Genomic DNA, 23,702 nt, shown 5'->3' with positions numbered 1-23,702 from the left:
CACTTTGCACCCCCCCCCCCCTTTATTTATTCATTTTTATTGTTTTTTTTTTTTTAAGTGGGGAAGGGGTGCATGCGCCCCCTTTAATTTTGTAAAGGCGCCCCCTTACGAAATTCCTGGATCCGCTACATGTGGTATGTTGGTCGTGTAAGGCCCCAATTACCGGTAATAAGGAAATGGGACTGTAATTCAGGCTAGTCTTCAACTTTATTTTTAGGGAAAAGAAGAGACTGAAGAGCGCAATGGCGACGCCCGCAGCACTTCTTGTGTCTTGCTCTTCAAGTGTCGATGGGCACAGTATCATGAAACGTGAGTAACGCCAGTCGACGGGACACCTATTTTTTTTTTTACTCAGGTTTTGCTTTTTGATGATCCGAATGAGTCAGTTGTGTGTATTTACACAATTCCGGCATTTCTTGCGCGAGACAATTGTGGTATGCAGATTGCAGTCCCACCCGTTCGCATTCATGTTGGTTCCTTTCATGATTACCCCGGCCCTGCCCTGCCTGGTGCGGTGAATTCCTCTGCTTCGTTGCGTACCAGTAATTGCCCTAAGGGTATCTGACCCAGCAAGGGTACTAAGTATCTTTTTACATGGCGTATTAGCATATTATTATATCACGTGATTCTCGGTAAAGCGAACTTATTGTACTTTACTTGGTATGGTAGAGAACCATGCAGCTCATTTCGGTTCTTGCCCCGAACATAAAATGGTAGGAATCAGTTAATGAACCTGCTCTAATAGAATCTATGTGCAACATAACTAACAAGCCTATTACTATTGTGGCTTTCTACGCGCATACCATTTTCCGATCCACCAAACACAATGTTAATGAGTTTCTGATCTTATGTACCTGCGATATCTGTTTTCCCCATGTGTTTTTTTTTTTTATTCTTTTGTCTTTATAATAATCTCGCCTTGTTTTGTTGATGTTTCCCTTGTTTTTAAACTCACTTTTTGTACAATGTGCTCATGTATATTCACATGTATTGTTATGTATTTATATATTGAATCGGAAATAAAGATTGAATTGAATTTGGCCAAATTTTAATGTTCCCCACCACCGTCAATGACCACATATGCACCATCATGATCATCGATCAGGATCATAAGATTCTGTGTTCACTAATGTTAGCTCTAAAGTAAATTTCATTCAAGATGGCACCATCCTTCTTTTCTTTATAGACTGTAGGAAATGCATATATGGAGAAACTTATCATGAATCATTAGTGTGCACTTTTGTGGTGAATTGATCTAAATTTTACATTTTACCTGTTGTACAATATATGACATTCAGAAGTAATCTTCTTCTTCTTCTGGTTAAGTCTCCTTTAATACAGTTTATTTACAGATATTTACAAGCACATAACAAATATGGAAAAACAAGACTAACTAGCCACTGTGATTATCGTTAGTCAGTTACGGAATGTTCCCACATATGGCGCTGCAACAATTTCTGACGACAGGGAATTCCAGCTCCTTACTGTTCTTGGAAAGAACGAATGGCGATGCGATTCAGTTCTCGAGTATCTGTTTATGATGGAATGTATTTTGACCTCCTGTTTGAGTTTTAACACCTATATTTGGATTGCTGGCACCTTAGTAATGGAACTAAAGCTACTGCACTGCAAGAAAACATGATGGAGAGACTCCAACTCTCCCGCTTTCAGGACATTTTCTCAAAATCTTCGCTCTCCCGCTTGAGTTTGAATCTCGCATGCTCTAACTGTGTTTCTAGCGCTTAAGATGTATTTCCCCCCATCTTACGAAGAATTCAATTAATCAATTGATTGTATACTTAATTGAAATGAAATATTTTGTATTCTCGATACATACAATGTATAAATGTTGTTGTTTTTTCATGTCAGGTTAACCTGTTTATTTTGAAAATCCTGCTCTTTTGGGCTTTATGACAGATATATTGTTTATAGTCATAATATGAATTGCCACAAGAGGTAAAGAGAAAGATTGTACTTCTTAAGTAGAAGTGACCTGAAAAGAATAGTGCAAAGGAAATCTTCAGCTCTTCCCCTTAGCTCAAAAAGGGAGGTTCTTCATCTTTTTAAAAGGGTATGAATCTGAATTTTCCTGATTTGCTTGCCTAAGTCTATTCACATTTTCCTGATTTAGTCCAATCACTTCCGATTTGTAGCTCCGTTCTCATCAACCATTCTAAATTTTTAAATTTTATCAGGGTAACATGTGTAAATACCATTGAACTATTTGCTTACCCATGTCCAAGAATGTTGGCCATATTAAAAGTGTAAACTTGGATTTTATGAAACAACAACGTGCCACAATGAATGTTACAATGTAGGCTTGTACATGGCTCGAACAAAGTGTTTTTCCTTGTTGATGCAGAAATCACAAAGCATGATGACAAGTCTCCCCATAGTCCCATTGCTGAAGATGTCTGTGGGTACCCATGGCAGGTGAACAACAAGTACTACAAGGCAGACATCCTGGTCTGTGTTGCCGAGCCCTGCATCATGGGATCACTAAGCCTTGGAGACTCAATGGAGGGCATCGTCTTAATCATGGATGATTCAGTGAGTCCCAACAGAGAGGGAATCAACATCTAGAATTCTTTGTTTACTCTCCTTCCAGCAATCACATTTGATTTTTCTCATGCACATTAACATATATGTCACCCGCTACAACAAAAGGATCCTAAGGTCGCTCACGTTCAAGCCGAGAAAATCAAGTGTGAAGACGCATCATCAAAATCGGTCAAAACAATCGGATTTCTGTTTTTGGCATAATTTTGTAGCCTAATGTTTTGTCTATCATCTGCCGAATTTCGAAGCTAAATGATCAAAGGAAAGGCAAGAAATCAGCATTTTTCTGGGCCATGATTTTCTGACTTTCAACGTAACAGAAACGAGTCTGAAGATTTGGATTTAGCGCCGCAGCTAGACTCCGCCCCTAGCAACGAGGGAGTGATCTTATTGGTCAGTGCGTGGCATCTTTATTACTGATTGGTCATGCGTAGACTGCTGGTGATAAGCTTGAATGAACATCGCGGAGGTCGCTAAGAGCATGCCTTCTATTGTCAAGCGGTGAAAACTGTCTCGCCTCCCCTTGATCATGATAGCATCAGAAGGAAAACTTTGAAGGCGTTTTTCTCGAAACTCTGATTTCCTCAACTACTTGACATGCGCTAATAAAATCATCGATATCTCCGCAACCGAGTACTTTTATGAGTTGTGCTACAAATATGAAATTAAAGTGGAAGAGTAAGGGAATAATGTCATGCCATTTTCAGAAAATTGTCCTTCCCCGACTTTCGGATCCTTTTGTTGTAGGAGGTCACATATGTATGTTAACCCGTTGAGGATATGAGTCCCGATTATTCTCGGGCAGGGGTCTATTGGAAATGCATGTTGTACCATAGCAAGATCAGCCTGTCCTCAACGGGTTAATGTAATTCAAACATATGGAAAATTTGCATTTTCTTTGTTATCAATCAAAGGTATGTGGTCTTTGCAAGTTAGATAGGCATCATCTTGTTGATGTCAAGCACATCGAGGCATCATCATTTGATCTAGACACAGAGTGTAAGATAAGGAGAGTGATGGGAGAATACAGTTTGAAGAATACCATAAAAATGTAAAAATGTGGGATGAGATATGGCAGGGGATGCACAAAATATCAATAGCAAGGGAGGAAAAAAAAAGAGAAGTTAAACATAATCTGTTTAATATTTTTTTGTTAACTCCTTTGCCTTTTAGGAGCAGAGCTTCAAGACAGTTAAGTCACAGTGGTCAACAGTGAAGGAAATGAACCCTGAGGTCAGGATCCTTGCCTGCAAGCAGTTCACCAAGAATCCTGGTAAATGTCCTCCAAAATTTTCGACATATTATATGAAGATCTTTAACTGTAATGTAATATGTTTATGTTCACTAGCGTACACATCACACAATCCATGACTGACTGCTGTTGTTGATGTCTGCCATATCAGACTGTTAAAAACATTTTTATTATGCTTTTTTTTGCACCCTGCTGAACTCCACCCTACAAAATGGGAGGTCATATTTCTTTTCCCACCGTTATCATCAAGGGACACCATGAAATCTCCAGTTACAGTTTGTATGTTGCTCCCTTATGATGGGGGCATGCAATTACATTGACATATCACAGGTTTGATGTTATTCCCTACTTCATTACTATCCCCTTAAAATAACTGGTGGCTGTCAGAAATGTTGCAATATCATAGTGAGGTGGTGTCCCCATGCTTAAAATTGTGTAATAAATCTGTGCGCAAAGTTATGGGAAGATGTACAGCATTTTGATCTTTGACTTTTATTTGAGCAGGCTGAAAGGATACTCTCTAGGATTTTGTTGGGTGGAACTAAGAGATGTGCCAGAAAATGTTTGAAATATGTATGTAATATAATGTCATGCATGTGGTGAGATGATGAATTGGAGAGTTTTGTAAATTTGCATTGTCACGGCCAAGACACATCAAGAAAACTTCAGTATTTATGTGCAGATCAGATGGCCTTTAATGAGAGACAGAAACAGTCTTTGACATTTCCTTGCATCGACCACCTCATAAAAAAAGTGAACAATGGATTACCTCGCACTACCATGCATCACCCACTACCTAATGCGTCTCTTCTGAGAAAAAAAAATTGAGGTGTTACCCACATTACCTTGCATAACCTCACAGCATATCACATCACTACAAATTTTTATTGTTGAGTAGAAACATGCACCTTTTTAGGTAGTCAATGCGAGGTGATGCAAGGGACGATTTTCAATAGAAACAGGTGCGAAATTCGTGATGTGCCGGAAGTCTTGAATTCTTATTGGGAGATTCCATGCATTATTTGATTGATCACGAGGCAGAATGTGCACAACCTGATCTGTAACCATGTCACCACATTTTGCAAGTGCCCTTGCATTAGCCTGCTTCACTGTGTATTTTATTGCTGAGTAGAAACAGTTTGAGTAGTAGTAAAATATATGAGGCAATGCATGTGACAAAAATTCATGGTGATGCGAGGTATTACGAGATGTCCAGTAGAAACATGCACTTGGCCATATGAAGGACATGTATACACATAGAAGGTATACTCTAAAATAAATTGATCTGTTTTGGTTGTGTTGCATATCAATAATAACCATCAATTCTGTCACTCATCAATTGCATCTGTCACTCATCAACAGCAGCATCAGTGACTTCGACAAGGTGTAGGGTTATACATTTTACCAGAGAGAAAAAGTGGGGAAAAAACAACTAGGGTACATTGTGCATGTAAGCAGTATTTTTGATTTAGCTAATTTTGTGAGTCGACCAATATTGATGAAATCAACAACTTGCGATAATATTGCCTCCACACCCTATATGAGAAATGCATTTTCAGATTTCATATCTTTTATAAGGTTGGAAATTACCAATTTTTCTCTTGAAAAGTGATGCTGGTAATACAATTCGTCTTTGTCAATCAATGTGGTTCTTGATTGTAAAATTCAACCATCACAAAACTGTCGTGCTCATCCCATTTTGTGATTCCCCCCCCCCCAAAAAAAAAAGAAGAAAATAATAAAAAAATGTTTATGTACATACAATGTACATGGTAGTAAAAGAGCTGTTGTTGCCCGGTGGATAAGAACATTTATTTTTAGTGCTGATGTCCCCAGTTCAAGGCTATTGTCCGCATGTTTATAGCATGTTTTAGTATAGACCTTGAGCAAGATATTTTATCTTCACACTGCCAAGTTCTTCAGCTGTCAGTTTCATATTTGCTCATGTAGAAGCATTTAATTGCTTCCGTTGATGTTCATGTTAAATATATCCATTTTTGGACTCCAAATTTAGTTCATTTCCCATCTTTTTCCTCCTGGTACCGTGATGCCATTTTTGGCAGTGAAGTGTAATATCTTTCTTGGTTTGGTTTCTACCCACCCCCACACACAATCTATCAGGAGTTGGCAAGCAGGATGTACTGGGCTGGTGCCTCGATAACACATTCGAGCTGGTGGAACTCGAGAAACCAGAGGATGAGGATGAAGAGGAGGAAGACGGATTCGGTAAAAATATCGACTGAAACATTGAGTCATTAAATTTGCCACGAGTAGCCTTTGAACGGGTGTCATTAACACCGGTACTCGCCCTTATGAGGAATGAGAAGATTCAGCAGTGCAACTGTGAAGCCCCAAGTATAGTTGGGTTCACTTCTCTTGAGGAATTGCGAAATCAAAACAGGAACTACTGGGTGTGCTCTAGTCATTTTTATGGGGGACTGGCCAATTGACTAGTTTACCATCAAGTGGCATGAAAAAAGTCACTGAAAGTTTTGCATTTAAAAAAAAAGAAAAAGTATGATTTCATTTTATTCATTTATTTTCATTTATGTCATAAAAGTTACAAATTCACAAATTGCATCTGTAATATATCTGCAAATCAAACTTACGATAGTAATGAAAATTCCATGTATCGATATTCAACTTTACATCGTAATTAAAGTTACATGATACACAGAGAAGTCTACAGATTTTGTCGTATCCATATTTCGAATTAAAGTAATGTGGGGGGGGGGGGTACCTACAGAAGATTAATCTGGTGGGCTCATCTTGTTGGCTTTCTCTTTCAGCATGAAGGAAACACATCCTGTTATTTGCCATGTCACAGCATGCTGCTATTAATTCCTGGTGCTAATTCTTGTTTCACTCACAGGAGCAGACCCATACGGTGTGAAGCGAATAATCTCTGCCCTCCATGCACACACATGGTCAAATTTGGAAATGAAAGGTAGGGCTTATCAATAGGATTCAAAATCAGATTGCACTGATTTGAATTTTTTCTTTCTTTTCTACCACTCCTTTTGTTGTTGATTGGGGAGGGTCTCTCACTGCACAGGGACTGCGGACAGGGGGGCACATTTTAGGGTGTGTAATAAAAATTGTGGGGAAAAAAGGGGGGAATACAGAAAAAGAAAACACAACATCCATGGCTAGTTTCCTAAGGTTCTGTCCTTAGATTCTTCCCATCTATGCGAGCAACTCATGTTAATTTTGTGATCATGCATTATCATAATTTCATTGTCACTTAAGTAGTGACATCAAAGAATCTTCAAGGATTTTTGGTAATTGTATGTGTCCAGAAGCAGACAAGACAAAATTTGAGATGAGAATTTAGGTAATGAAAGCAAGGATAAAAAAGCAATGACATGAAGGAAAGGAGAAATAATGTTACTATGAGACATTTTGCTCTGTCAACCATACACAAAATATTAAATGTTCCACCCAGATGTATAATGTTTGCGCTGAAATCTAATGTAGTACTGGATTATTGCTCATTGTATATACACGTAGCTGGGTCTTCCCGTATGAGGGCGCTGTCCGTTGTGTGCTTTATGGCTTGCAGAGAGTGTGTGTGTGTGTATATACATGTATGTGTGTGTGTGTGTGTATATACATGTATGTGTGTGTGTGTACATGTATGTGTGTATATAACATCTTTACTCCAGTCACATGCTTGTGCCAGAGTTCAGTGAACTAGAGCCTCTGTAGTGTTTGTTAATGTCTCAAGGATTGAGAGACTTGTCCCATTTTTAAGATATAATTATGTTACTTGTACTTACAGTAGCTTGGACTGACTTCATCATGTTTGTGCGTGTTTGTCCTTCAGTGAACATGCGTACATGTAGTAACTGAACTGTGTGTTGTGGCAACTTGTTTTGGTGCAAAAAAATCTGCATCATATAACTGGATGGGTGTATGTATGTGGGTATCTGTGCATGTTTTTGTGCATGCTTTAGTACAGGTTGGCAAAGGAGATGAGTGTCAGAATTTTCCTTGGTAGTGATCACATAAAATTTAGAACTAAAGTGGAGAGGATCAGTGTCTGATAAGTCACTTTAGAATACAATATTCTTTATGAGAAGGAGAAACAGTCATTCAGTTTTACCATGGATACCAAAGCAATGGGATATATTTAATCTCAGAAAGGCAGCCCATTATTGTCTTCATTTTTGTCGAGCCCACCGGAGGTGCGGGGAGACTAAGGGATCTGTCCGTCCGTCGTCCGTCCGCAGTGCTACAAAAAACTCTCTACTGAGGACTTTAATTTCAATCAAACTTGGAGTGAAGAGTGGTTATACAAAGTTACATATTTTACTAAACATAAAGGTCACCTCAAGGTCAAAGGTCACAGGCAGGGGTCAATGAACTTTAGGGCCCAATGTTAAGTTTTTACGGCACGTTTCAATTATGGCTCATAACTTTTGATGTATTTGTCCATTTGTGACCAAACTTGGATGGTAGATGTCCTTTTGGGAGTTGAAAGTCACCACAATTTCAAAGGTCACAGACAGAGGTCAACAAACTTTTAGGGCCCAATGTTAATTTTTTATGGCACGTTTTGATTATGGCTCATAACTTTTGATCCCTATGTCCGTTTGTGACCAAACTTGAATGGTAGATGTCCCTTGGGGAGTTTAAGGTCACCACAAGGTCAAAGGTCACAGACAGAGGTCAACGAATGTTTAGTTCCCAATGTTAAGTTTTTATGGCGCGTTTCGATTATGGCTCATAACTTTTGATCCCTATGTCTGTTTGTGACCAAACTTGAATGGTAAATGTCCCTTGGGGAGTATAAGGCCACCACTAACTATACACAGCCCTGTCGCTGTACACAAGTGTAAGTCGCGACATGGCTGTACGGTGTGGACACTCTGTAATCTCTGTATTCCGGGGCGCCGGTGCGATTTTGAATTTACTGCACCATATTTGTTACTAAGACTACATAAGGTGAAAACTTTATCTATTTAGCTACCGTTTTCAGCTATTGATGTTGATATACTCATTTTATAACTTACCAAAAATTGCACCTTTTTTAATCCTGTACGCCGCAGAAATCGTAGAAATTGCAGAAATGATTCGAAATGTCGACGCAGCACTGGGCAAAGAGGGCGCTGTCGACTTCGCGGGCGTACAAACTCTAGCAGCGCAATTTGCATCGTTCAAAGCTGGGAAAGGTTTATTTTGAATGGCCCCGCGATGATCACAGCATTCCGGGTTAAGATTGGACTTTTTGCTCAGTGTATGTTGCGTGAGGGCTCACTATGGACTGAAATACCATGCTCATAGTCCAAGCATCTCAATTCACGTTAATGATTCGTAAAATTTGTGAAAAGAATGTAGAAATTTTCAATAGTTTTGTTGTTGTGTGGCCGTGTTCGAGGGGTTTAGTAGATATGTGTATGGGGTTCCGTAGATATGTGTATCACACACCGTCAGACCCCGTGCTAGCTTAGCGCACGGGGTCTGGTCGGGCTAGGCCACCACAAGATCAAAGGTCATAGGCGGGGTCAATGAACTTCCGGGGTTTAGAAAAACATTAATTTCTTCTACACAAATGGGCGAGACACGTTTTGTCACTTGCCTTGTATTGTATTCAACAGTATGATAGGGAGTACGATTACCAGGTTATTACTGCAAGTATGTTAGTTGTATTGAAATCGCATCTGTTTCCTTCACATTTTCCCCCCTCTCTGTGTAGTTATCATCAGTTGATTTTCAGTCTTCAGGTTCCTGGGGTAGGTTTTATGCACTCTGTGTGATGCCTTTCACATTGATTAGAATCAAGATATGAGAATTCTGTTTTTTATTCATCATTTGTTGTAGTTGTGCAAGAAATTATCTTACAGACAATGTAGTGTAATATTAAACTCAGTCACCAACAAGGTGCCTTCATACTGTTCTGTTTGTTTCACTTCATCCCATCCTTTGAGAGTGTGGTCCTTGTTGACTGACTACTATTTTCAAGGTGTCTCTTTGATACCATCTCATGTGCTCTTCATTGCACAGGAATACATTGCTCTTACAACATTGTAGTGTCAGATAGAAATAGCATCAAGTGCTTGGTGGCTGTTTGAAGAAGTGTTATCTCTCATCATTTTTTGAACAATTTATTTCCCTTTGGACAAATAAGCTGTCTGTTGTGATGTTTGAAATTGCAGTTTTAATCCAGTATCCTATGATTTTATTATTATTATTATCACTATTATTTATAGTGCGCTTTTTTGAGCAGACAGCAAAACAAAATAGGCTCAGTCGGCCCATCAAGATGAACCTTTGAAGTACCTAATTAGAATTCAGATAGGCTTTGCAGGTATCCATTAACCCCCTCCCACCCCCCCCCCCCAAAAAAAAAGAAGAAGTTTGTTTGTAAAATGCATATCTGTGTGATAAGTATAATGTGTCTCGTTGAGTGTATTGAAGTGTGCAGTTAGCAAGTTCATTCAAAGGCTATTGACCAGTGCAGCAATGAAGATTTCTCATCACTGTCTATGAATCTACCAGTTGAAAAGCTTGTGCAAAGTTACTGGGAGGCAAGATTTAAAGGTCATTATGTGAGACAAGTTGGTAGTTAGGCTGAACCTGGGAGGTGGTGATTATAAGCTGAAGGATTATTGTGTGTTGGAATGACTTAATGGCAGATACATAATTTATTTGTCAAACATGTCATTATATCCCTGTATTCAATCTTTTGTTACAATATTTACTGTATGGGTTCTGAAATGATGTTCAGAGCTATGTCTAGACAATTGCCAATGAAAACTTGCCTCAACCCCCGCCAACACACACTCAGTGCTTGCAAAAACATTTTACTACATTTAACTGCATCAAAATGTACCAGTCTGTAGGACTGTTGAGAATTTGCAAGGCTTATCAAGGCTTTCAAGATGTAGTCCTTTCAAGATTAAACAAAAAAATCAAAGAACAACAGCACACAAACAAAAGCATAATTGATGTTTGACAAGTATTGTATATTAATGTTCTTAGAGTCATTAGTAGAGTGATCCTGGTACATGAAATCAGTGATGAAGAATTGAATCTTTGCAGTCCGTCCTTCAAATGTTTTTATCACATTAAGACTGGGTAATATTTTATCTTCTTTTTCTTTCCCCCGTTCTTTGTTTCTTGTTTTTAACAAGCTGTTCCCACCATCATGTGGAATAGTGTTATCTTTATTATTACTTTGACACTTTGGCAAAAGGCACAAACAAATGCTCAGTATTATTGTTATCAGTGGTGGTAGTAGTACTAAATTATTGGGATGCCTGCCAGATTTGAGACAAGACTGATTATTTATTTGAACTTTATGAGTTCACTAAAGCAGTGTTATTTGTGTTGTGCCACTTCACACAGCCCATTACAGTATTTACTAATTTCCGCTATGATGGCTCAGGTTTGTTTGATCATAGTGTCTATGAGTTCTTTTACCCGGCAATGGGGCAAAACATTTGACAGTTGATCCATGGCCTACGATTGACCCGAGGGCCCATACATATTTCTGGAGCTGGTGAGGACTGCTGTCAGTTGGAGTCAGCTGAGAAGGTTAACTTTGATGTTTGAGCCGCCCACTTCAAATCAAATGACATTCCATTTCTTAATGATATGTGCATTGTCTTTATCTATGCAATCATGGACAGATTTGTAGGGGCAGCGTCCGATTACAGTTGAACCCAATGGACTGAATCAACAACCCCACCATGGTGCAGATCAAACAACTTTTCTATTATGTGTCTGGAGACCTTGTATTCCCTGGCAAATGATTGCATTTATTTCCTGTGGTGCTGTAACAGAATACCGTAAAATCAGAAATTTTGCATGCATGAAACTTTCTTCACAGAATTTCACAAGGAGCCAAGATTCACAAAAATAAAATGTGTGCAAAAGTGCTTGTATTACACACATTTCATTGAATGCCAGTGGCAAAGTTTTATGCTGCTAAAAAGGCCATCAGGTCCAATTTGCAAAAGTTTTGTGCCACAAATTTTTCTGGTTTTACAAGATGCTCTAGTACCTGATACAGTGTACATACATGATATTTATCTTAATTCACAGGTTTCACCATGCTGTGTGTATTTGTTATAGCAATATTCCAGGCAACCTTTGACAGCTAACTTCAGCACAATTGTTTAAGAAGTATTTGAAGTTTCACTTAATTGCTGCATCATGATTGATTTATATAAGTATGCTAGTGCACTATGTTTTGCTATGCTGTATCTTTTTGTGACATCTTTACAACTACAATGTATGATTGTAAGGCACATAGGAAACAATCATGGTATACACCATTTGCCCTATAGGTATTTTTATCAGTGATACGAGATAATTTTTTTTTCTACAACCTATTTGCAAGCAGCGATCTGCGAGTGGGTGTGTATGTGTTTGTGTGCGTGTGCAAGACGACATGGAATATACAACATTATTGTAATGTGATGTAATGAGGGAGGGTAGGGGAGGGAAAGAATTTATTTGGACTGTTAACCTGATTGCCAGATGGGATTTGGGGTATTAATAGTGAAAGAATGTCATATTGTATGAGCTTTACATTACATACTCTCCAAGGTATTTGTGAATTGGTTTCTGAAAATTTATCTGATATCTTATCTACTTTGTTTCATTTTCAGTTCACCTTGTCACTCTTCTGATTGCATAATGTTGCTTTTGAACAATTCATGCATCTTATTATCCCTCCAGATGACGATGGGTCACACATTCTGCGTCTCCAGGAAAAGTTTGCGGCGAGCGACGATCAGAGCGGCAGGGAGGATGACGTCGCATCGGACACGCAGCCTCCGAACGGATACATGCCTCTGGGAAGCGAGAACGAAAATTTGGGGTCAGAGAGGACTGAATCCACTGAGCAATGTTCAGAGAATGCAAGAGCAGAACCCTTGAAAGAAAGGAGTGGTGGAGGCCAAGAGGTGATTACACAGAATACCGAAAGTGCGAGGACTTGTGAAGTGCATAGCGGCAGCAGCAGGACTGATAGTGGTCGCCAAGGAAACAAGGACGTTTTGGCTCCGTCGGGTGAAGCAAGTGGTGTCAAGCAAAGTTCAGTGGCCGCGGGAGAAGATTCAAAGAAGAGTAGCGTATCTTCGAAACCTGATAAAATAGGTTTGTTAATCTTGTGTGTTTCTTGCCTTTTCTTTGTTTGCACAGTCAATAGTAATTATGATGTTTGCTTCCTGTAGCATTTTGTGCAAGCCATGGCTTACCAATTTGTTGTTGTGTGTTGCTGGAATTCATAGGTACAGCTACATGACTACACACTTGGCTCATCTTTGATTTGATGCTATGTTAGATGTCTCAGTGCAAGGTAAATAGTGCAGCTGTACCTGTATTCATCCAGACATTAATGATACGTAGGTGATTAAAAGTATACTCTATTACAATGTGTTCCACGTCCTGCTCATATTGACATAATACTAGTAGCCTGATACTTGTAGTCACATGGTTTCATTTGGAGAGTATCAGGTGGGAACCTGTAAGTATTTATAAACAAACAATCAAACATTTTATGCCCTGAATTTATTGCTTCTTTTTTTTGATGCCAGAGAAGAAAAGTCAAGCAAGTCAAACAAAAACATAACATGTCTGAAAATCATGATATCTTACTATTATTGCAACATTAAGAGCTCCAAAATACCCTGTCAGTCATGTCACAGCATTGTTACCTGGTAACTCTTCCTCTTCAGATGTCGATGAGACATATTTTCTACAGAGAGAATTTGTCAACTCTTTGCAAGAGTGACCCACACACACTATAGGTTATGCAAGAAATATACATGCAAACATACATACATGTACCAGTACATACATGCAAACATGCAGACGTACATACCAGCGAACAGGCAGCATATATGAAAAATGTATATTAAGTATTATCAGCGGTAAAGCATGGATTAAATGCAATATGATATATTTTAAAACATTGCGAAGACACAAGGTGACATCCAAAGTTTTTACGTAGTATTATGTTGATATATCCACACATTGATTGTTCATTGAGAAATCGTTGATTCATTTTTGCAAAAAAATAAAAAATAAAAAAAAATTTAATGCCAACTTCTCAAGGGACTTACCCTCATTAGGTATGTGTGTATTATACACACACATGTTCATACATGAATACAGACAGATGGACTTTAAAGATAGGGAAGAGAAGGAGTAGATAGATAGATCAGTAGACCCTGTGGAAGATGGATCTAGAGGTAGACAGATAGGTAGATGAACTTAGAAAGCCAGGGCTTCCTTTTAACATGATCATAGGCGACAAGAGCCAAATGGCTCAAGTGAGCCATTGTGATTGTTCAGGGCCAGTTGTCTTGCATGCTCTCTGTGTTATCTATTTTGTGTTGTCCGTCGTGCATAAGCTTCTTCGCATTTTCATATTCCCCTTGAAAACTGCTGGCTGGGAACATGTCACAAATCATCAATGGGGGAGAAAGAATCATAATTTTTCAGATGGTGCTGGTGTCCCATAGGGGCCCTGGGGTGGGGCCCAAATACCAAAGTTAGGAGGGTATTCCTCAGAATATCAAGATTCTTAAAATAGTTTGCCTTGGGTGGAGTGCCATAAAGTCAAGGTTCGCTGCTCGGGTGAGCGCTAGACCTGCAGGTCACTTGTTTTTTGTAGTTTGACTGCAATACCACTTGGAACAGAAATCCTAATTTTTTTCAAACAGGAAGATTGATGTAACATGATATTTCTCTAGATCTCTATCTCTATTTCTATTTTGATAATAGGATTGATGTTCTCAGTTGCAAGGACTTTGTAATAGTTACCTCCGCCAAGCGAGGAGGTTATGTTTTCGTTACCGTTGGTTTGTGTGTTTGTTCATTAGTTAGTTTGTCCGTGTGCAAAATAACTCAAAAAGTAGTTAACGGATTGGGATGAAACTTGCAGGAAAGGTTGAGAATGACACAAGTAACAAACAATTAACTTTTGGTAGTGATCAGAGAATTTTGGGGGAATTTATGAAGGATTTTTGATATTTTGGCAGGTAGGGTCAATGAACTTGGGGGTTCAGGCTGCGCGCATTTGAGGTTTGCATGCGCGCACTAAAGTGCATGCTCTAGTTTCTGCTAGGGCGAGGCGCGCCGTGCAGCTGAGGGTTTATGACGTAACAAAGGCTTCTTTATTGGGAAATCGGGCGACATTCAGCATGCTATAAGTACATGTACATATGGGTGGAAATCACTGATATCTCTATGTAAGATCAGTGATGGAAATGAGCTGCATGCTTGGCGGAGGTCCGCGCTCTCAGAGTGCTTCTCTAGTTTAACATAATTCGGTACAGCTGCAAATAGATATATTCTCATGAGAGAATGTGAAATTGTAAAATTTCACATGCAAACTGCAGTGCAATTGGCAGAGATAAATCTATAAACATACTGCACATAAATGTAGTTGTGAGGTGTTCAACTATTGTATTAATAGAGCACTCTTATGCCTTTCCTGTCCCTATGAATAGCAGCTCTAATTAGTTTGACCCAATGCTTCAGGCAATGATGAAAGTCTGCATTTACTTCAGTGTGAATGTTGTGCAGTTTTAATCCTGTGATTCTTTGAAATCTGCATGCACGGCAGACTCATGTTGCCAAGTTAGACATCATTTAGTAGTGATCATTTCAGCCTCAAGAAAGCAGCATATATGGAATTGGCACTGAACAGCATTAATATCATCAATGCCATCATCTCATCCCCTTTTGCTTTGTTCTGTTTTGTTTTGTTTGTTTTGTCTTTTCTCAGATGCCATGCTGAGTGAGGACATGAAACTGTTTGAAGCCTTGGGCAATGAAGACCCTCAAAGTGAATCATTTGAGCAGCTCTTTTCCAAGATGGCTTACATGAAGGGTAAGTCCTGTGCTCTTGCATTAATTCTATGTCAGTCAGTTATGTCAGTCAGTTATGAACATGTATATTATGTGCGTTTGTGTGTGTTCTGTGTTTGTGCACATATCCAGCTGCAGCTGGAAGCAAAAAGTCTGTTGTCAGAGAAGTTGTCACTTTGATTTCTACACTGACACAAAACTACCTCTTACTAAACCCACTGACCCATATTCATAATCATGAAGGCAGTTTAAGTCAAAACCGTGGTCTAAATTTTAGTCTGTGGACTAGAACAAGCATGAAAAAGGCATACTTACATATATGTGAGATTGCATGATTGCGCGATGAATGCGCGATTGTCATTGGATGTCTATTGATGTAGGCGATCAGTTGCGCACATTTACACAGAAGAAATTTGCCTGAACCATGGAATAAATTTAAACCACCTTCGTGAATATGGGCCATTAGTCCCAGAAAACAACAGTTCTCATGTTTGCTGCTGTATCCTCTTGTCATGGTTTTTACTTTTTGTTGTTAGTGGTTCTGAAAGTGGAGTTTATCGTCGCTGGGGCGACAAGACCTCGTATCTACAAAACGTCAAATGTTCAAGAGAGCCAAAAAACATGGCGGCCAAAGCACTATAGCGAATGGGAAAGCCCTTCCTTTGACATGCTGTGATGGCTTCATTTTCGGAGAAAGACTTAACCCATTATTTGACCATTGATTCAAAAAAGTCATTTTCACCAAAATTTCAGATACAAGGTCTTGTCACCCCAGCAACAATGTAGTCATTAGCGACGATATAGTCATTAGCATTAGTCATTAGTCTCTCGTGCATTATGAGTTTCTGAACATTGCAGAATCTTCAAAAGCCACTTTCTTCCTAACTTTACACTTAAAATTTTAGTTGGCAACACATTTGAGGAGATTAAATATCCTGATTTTTCTCAGAAATTGGCAAATTTTTGTGAATTTTCTGTCTAGCTATGTGCAGATTCAATGCAATTAACCAGTTCCATTTGACTTTCAGCAGTAAAAGATATATGCAGCAAAATGCACAGATGCTAATTGCTATTGCAATTCAGGATGTGAATTTTTGCACTAAATTACTCTCTTGGACTTGTGGATCAAGTGATGAAAATAACCACCAAATGGAACTTGCTGAAAAAGGAAAAATTTTGGAAACTTTAGGAACTGTTATGAACCAATTTGTTCGTAACTGCTTTAATACCAACCACCAAACTGAATGAGTATTGCCCGCTCTCAGCAGAGACTTCATTCTGGGACATTTTGATTATCAAATCTTACCAATCTTAAGGGCTTTTTGTGCTCTGGGTTCCTAACGTACTGGACTTCTACTATACGACAAATTCATCCTGTTCCATATAGTGGTAATAACCCCAGTACATATCCCTTCAGCTATGAAATTAAACTATGAAATAAATAGTGCTGAAAAAAAGAAGCAAGCAGCAAAGAGAGAAATTGAAAATCTCCAAGCATTTATTTCAATCTTGCTTGCTTTGCAGCTTATTTTTGTGAGACAACTTGTTTGTGCTCAGTTGTCTTTATTTTCTTGTTTTCTTCCTTTTTTGTGAGCCCACAGTGAAGTAATTATGCACTCTAGAGAGAGAGGGGGAAAAAAGGGAGGCATGGGAAATTTTGTATGTATTGCATCACCTCTGAATCCTGAAAGAGAAATTGTCACAACCAGAAGATAGCCCAGTTTGAAATTGCAGCAGGCCGTATATAGTGCCATATCAGTTCATCAGTCAGCCTGCGTATACTTTGCTTACTGCATTTATTGTTTGAATCCTGTGTAATGATATGTACATTGGGAGCCCATCATTCATGTTTGTGCTGTCGCATACCAGGTACTGTACGCAAGTGTTGTCATGATGGTAATCCACGGATTTGATGGATGACTGGGGAAGATTTTTGGAATTTAATCACAAATGTATGCTGGACACCCAGTAGAGTTACAAAAATTCTTCTGAGTTGTTCCAAACTTAGCTGTTGTGTCATTCTGGCATTCTGTGCTGAAACCAGTCTTTGCTCTTGTCAGCTTTTATGAGGTCCAAGGGGTGTGATCACCACGACCAATTATCTCTCTAATGCAGCTTGCTGCATGATACAGCTTGTCACTGTGTACAGAAATATATATGTGCACAGGTCGAAGGACCAATAAATTCCTTCTCGTGAGAGCATCATAGCATTGAATGGTATAATCCATTTTTATGTGCCCTCACGATTCTCACCATAAGTTTGTCTTGAGGTGATATTTAGAATAAAGTACAACATAGCACTAGGGGCAAATTTCAGTTCAAGGGCCTGTGCATTTTTTTTGCAAAATAAAGTGGAAGTACCCTGGTATGATCTGTTTTTTTTTTTCCCCCGTCTTTCTGAAATGATTACCAGGTAGTTGACGCAAATTTGAGCTCTGCCTGTAGATGAAAGGATCTACTTTACTATGGTAGCACCGTGGTGTAGCGAATGAGGCTTTGGACTTGGAGTCCCGAGTTCAAAACTTGCCCTGTGCGTACCTCCTTGAGCACAAAGTTTTGCCCATGATATCCTGTTTGGCCCTGATGTATGCTTGTTAGATGGGTACCAGGCAGTGCTAGGGTGGTGATTAATGATAACAAACCATATAATTTATATAATAGTGCATATCACTAGAGATCAATGTCTCTATGCACATTGAGGGAATGAAAAATAAAGGAAAATAGAGAGAGAGTAAAGATGAAACAAGGCGAGATGAAAAGTGACAAAATTTTTATATTCTTTTATTAGGCAGGACCATTTGGTAGAATAGTGCAAAAATGAAGGGGCCCACTTAATTATTTATTATTATTACAATTATTATTATTAATATTATTATTATTCTCCTTCTTATTATTATTATCATTATTATAATTAGTAGTAGTATCATCATCATCATCATCATCATCACCATCATCATTAGCAATGTCATTTTTTTTGTTTCATTTTAAGATATTATGTTACATTGTTAACTACTACTTCAGTGATGTGACATTGTCGGCCACGTAAACCATCAGAGAAGATCTCTACAAGGACATTAACACCCTTCACACTCTGCATTTTGTAAGCTTCCTTTAGAATATCAAATTTTTGTTTGTATTGCATCCATCATGCATAAAAAAAAATGCAATGCCATAAGTTAATCTTTTTTGTTTGGAGATACGACTATGAGAAATCTTATATTTCACCACATATTGATTCTTTCTTTGTTTTTGTTGGCATGGTACATGGTACTGCATGTCACCATGATCTTAAATATGATGTTGGCATTAGCTCTGTTTGGGCATATTTGTTTTAGACTTGTTTGAGCTGGAAGTGGGGTCCTTTCCCAGCTGACCAGTCTGTGTCAGGACGACATCGTCGTTTATGAGTCTATAAATTTGATGAAGGAATGTCACTGTCGGTAGGTAAAGCAAGAAATCAAAGTTCATTTCAGGTATTCTATAAATGCCTGTGGGTAGGTGTGATGTGGTAGGTGAGCCTTTGAGTAGGTCACACAATTTGATAATGATATTCATCAATATGACAATGATTATTTTTGTCTTTTTGATTATTGCTTTTATTATTATCACTTTTTCAATTCTTTCATCATGAAATATTGTTCTCATTAATTCATCATTGACATCATCTTTGTTATTAAAATCATTATCATAACTGATTCTTGGAAATTGAATTACCAGTGAGCTTTACAGATAGGAATAATCAATCAAGATTATGAGGAAAGTGCACAAAATTGTTCCAAAGTAGTAAAATGGCAAGCGAGATGCGTCTGCCAACCAAGAAGAATAGGAGCGTAACTGAAATGTGATTTGTGTGCTTCCTGTCACATTCTTCTGTTCTCACTTTACTGTGTTTCATGCGTCAGTCAGAGCAGTCGTTGACTTGGTGTGCTCTGTTTATCGACTGGCACGGATCTCATCATGACAATCGTCTGTGGATTGGGACGTGTGTAAATCCTCGCAATTCATAAATTGCTCCATGTTGCCCTTCACTGTGGGGCTACTGCCGTTTAGTAGTGAAGTTACACCACAGGCAAAGTTTTGAGGGAAATCGATTCAGTGCGGATGAGATATCCAGACAAGTTGTGCAAAGTCTATGGTGGATAAATAAGGGGTCGTGATACCAGTACACTGTTACATTGAGTTGATATTTAGGTGTTGCATGGCTAGACTTGCTGCAATTTTCGCTTTCATACATGTATCTGTATATACTCAGCAGCTGAAAGAAAATGTGAATGTCGATCTTATGTCAAGCACTTGTCTAAGAACAAATCATGAAATCTCATGCTTCTTTATTTCTTATGTGCAATGTTTGTGGCAGTGTTATAAATGCGTAGCATTTAACAATACAACGATAAACTAACACCAATAAATTCTGCTGTTGCTGAGGGAAATGATAAAACTGATGCATTTGATACTGATGCTGTTTGTGTCATTCAAAAATTCCATGTTGGTGTAAGAAATTTCAGAATGATTTTTTTTCCTCCCTAAAATCTTAAAACTCAACAGCGACAACATTCTTGCTTCTTATCAATTTATGACATTGTCCTCTTTGGAATGATCTCTCTCTCTCTCTCTCTCTCTCTCTCTCTCTGTCTATCTCTCTCCCCCTTTCTCGCATTCTCTCTCTGTACTTTTTTTAATGAAAACAGATTTTTTTTTTTATTCTTTCTTTTGGAGGCAACTTCTTTCTATTTATTTACATCTTTTATGTACCATTTTTAGTGAAGTGAACCTAAATTCTAATCAAATCCATAGGGATTTAGAATGTCTTTGATGTTACAAAAAGAAAATAATAAAGAAATCAGAATGATATCATGTCAGGAAACAATGAAATGAGAAAGCTATGAATTATTTTGTGATGTGTTTTTTTTTAAATGTTGCAGAAAAGGCAAACTCGCTGGAGGGAGAAGAGAGGCGGCGGTACGCGGAAAAAGTGGCCATTGCCTTCTGGCGGGCCGTGGGCGGGGACCAAGAGGAAATCGATGGCCTGGACGATGATGACAGTGACTGACCCTTTGTGCTTGACCTCCCAAGGTCACTAAAGGACTCTCAGTGAGTGTACTCTGGGCTCACTGGCCAGATGCTGTCAGGATCTGACACAGAGGGCGCTTGACAGGAAATCAATTATCGCAGGAATCAGGCAGTCAGTATTGAATGCGCAGGTGCTTATTGCAAAAGATCTGTGTGTTTTTTTGTTTTTTTTTAAATAATCAGATATTTTCTTACCAGCAGACTGATCAGTGCGGTACGAATTATGCATCTGCTACCAAAATTTGACACACTTGTGATCGCTGAATGAAAGGTACCCTTAGCTGTAGACGAGATTCTTCATATCGCTATGATGGGCACTATGTGTAACATCAATGGTGGCCATTCATATCAACCCTGTGTGGAAATCATTTATGAGAAACTCTAGGTGCAACATTCGTGTGGGATATGTGACTTGGATTTATCTGTACAAGGTCACACATACACATTTTCATGCCAACATCATGGCTAGGTCATGGCGCTAACCAGCCAGTTGATTGCCCTTTCAGCTGAATAAAACTTCCTGTTGCTGTCGTAAAGTGCACAACTGTGGGACTAACACACAGAGCTCAAAGAAGTGTGAAATGTGTGAGTTGGCCATGCCAGATGGACTGATTTGACACTGGCTTTTAAAGCTAAGGATGGGTCAAAGGTCATGTTATAGGGGTCAAATTCAAAATGTTATTTTCAAGAAGGGATTTCAAGGATGAAATTGCTGCAAGCCAGCCATACATGGCTCTTGTAAGCAAGTTTCATTTAAGCGTCGCACATCTTGATTTTCAGATGGACCTGTATAAGGTTGAAGTTCTGATTTTTTGAAATTGTAACAGCTTTGCTGCAAGTCCAAAATGTCTTCACAACTGTCAGTGAAACTCAATGCAGATGGTCAAGGCAACTGGGTAGTTTTATAACACAGTAAAACTTTCTATAATATGCTGAAATAGACTCAAGTGATTTTGTTCATTATGGAAGAGAATCGTCCATGTACACCTGAGTGTATGACCAACCCATCGATGGATGACACAACGGAAAATTTGTATTGTCGCAAAGATATTGGCAACTCCAGGTCAAAAAAAAAATAATTTGTGATGGAAAAGAAAAACGTAATAGATCAGTTTAGACCCTGTTTCTGAAAAAACTCAGGGATAGAAGATCAATTCGGAATATTGAATAGAACTGCACTTACCATGAGTAGAAAATTGAGCACACTTAGATGAGAACGGTCAAGTAAAGTGGATTGAATTGAGAGAGAGAGAGAGAGAGAGACATTGAGAAGCATATATCTGTTAACATATCTGATATTAAAGCTCTATATTTACTGGTATAAAATGTCTGCAATGAAGTATACTGACCAAAATTTACAGAATTTTTTTAAACTTTGCCATGTAAACTGCCATTGGAGTGTTTTGAGGTACTTGTGTTCCGATAATGAGGGTCAAAATGCCTCTCCAATATTGAACTCTCAGCCCACCTTTTTGCACATGAAATCTAGCAATCTGTGGTTTTAACCCTCCATGTGCTTTGAGTGCTAATTGGCAAAGAAAACCCCATAGCATTGTACACACTGTCTATTAAAAGTCCCTAGCACAGAAAGGTAAAGTTGGAGTGGCAGGTCAGAAAGAATTCCTACAGTGTGCAATGCAACTCTATGCTCAAATTTAGTCTGATATTTGGAGATTTTTTTTGTGTCATGAAATGCTGATAGACTAAAAAAAAAAAGATCAGGAATTCAGAAATTTCACACATTTTCACAATCACAATATTAGTCGCAGTCCTATGTTGCCAGTTAGATGGAGGTTCCGTTTTTGTTGCCTCCCATCGATTTGTGCACAAATCCTCTCTGAGTTCTGATTTTTCTCCCAGTTGAAAATGAAATCAAAAAGAATTAAATGAAGCCTTCACATCAAATCATCCCTGAGTTGCAATAAATGATAGATGCTGACACAAAGAGGATAGAAGTGGGCTATGCTTGATGAATTCTTGACCAAAATCTTGACTATTGTTATATGTATGTATCTATATAATATGAAGAGTTTGATTTCAAAATAGGCTAAGTGCCATTTTCAAACATTTTGAAGTACACACTTGTAAGTCTACCAACAGATAGAACAAACTAAAATCTTTGGAATGATACCTCGCCATTAGAAGGAACATTTTTGAAGTTATGATTGAAAATCGCCCATATTTCCCTATTATTTTCTTAGTTCTTTGAGCATGTTTAATCGCACATATCTCAAATTGACAAAAATGGAGTTTACTCACTTTGCAATTAAACTCTTCAGACACAAATACGTGCATAAATGTATACTCAATCCGGTTAAAGAGATGAAGGGCAACCACATGACTGCCACAATTCAAGAAGTACACTATGAGTATCAGGAACTCACGCACGTAAATGATCCCATTTCATTCATTCATCGCAAAGAGCATGGTGCCAACCCAGTAAAGTGGTCCCCCTACCCACCCACACAAGAAAATGGACGAATGATGCCAACCCCTCGTGGTTCACCCCAGGTGGCTAGCAATAGTCGGCAAACGGTATCAACCAGGCACATTGTGCCACACACTAGGAGAAGAAGAAGAAGGAAATTGGTTCATGTTGATTACTGTAATAACTGACCTCTTGGTGGACATTCATATTTTTGTACCACAGAGTCAAATGTTTGTGCCCCAGAAGCACTGTACAAGCTCAAACAAAAGCAAGCAATATTGCTCATATGAAAAAAGAATTTGCATGGTTTACATGTACATGAATTTCAATAAAGATGTGATATGAAAAAAAGAAAAACAGTCATACTTGTGCCAGCCTCATGTATTTAAAAGAATATGCCAATTCAATACTTTTCTAATTTCATGAATAAACTAACAGACAGAGAATCCAAGAGCAGCACCTTTTGAAACATCAAGTACCATTAATATCAATTCATAATGTACATTTCTTTTTAATGATAGCAACCTAACTGGATGCTTTATTTGCATCTCTTGGGAAAAAAAA

The 23,702-nt window shown here is 38.5% G+C and overlaps 1 protein-coding gene across 1 annotated transcript; it reads left to right on the top strand.

Moving 5' to 3' along the window:
* Positions 1-228: 228 nt before the first annotated feature.
* Positions 229-23,503, top strand: LOC140230480 (alpha- and gamma-adaptin-binding protein p34-like). The gene is made up of 8 exons (XM_072310633.1): positions 229-309; positions 2,363-2,550; positions 3,733-3,832; positions 5,933-6,037; positions 6,684-6,758; positions 12,500-12,919; positions 15,558-15,662; positions 20,563-23,503. The coding sequence occupies exons 1-8, from the start codon at positions 243-245 to the stop codon at positions 20,688-20,690; spliced, it is 1,188 nt and encodes a 395-aa protein (XP_072166734.1). The 5' UTR covers positions 229-242; the 3' UTR covers positions 20,691-23,503.
* The last annotated feature ends 199 nt before the right edge of the window (positions 23,504-23,702 follow it).

Source organism: Diadema setosum, chromosome 7 (assembly GCF_964275005.1).
Source record: "Diadema setosum chromosome 7, eeDiaSeto1, whole genome shotgun sequence".
NCBI lineage: Eukaryota > Metazoa > Echinodermata > Echinoidea > Diadematoida > Diadematidae > Diadema > Diadema setosum.
This window is presented reverse-complemented; position numbering and strand designations above follow the sequence as displayed.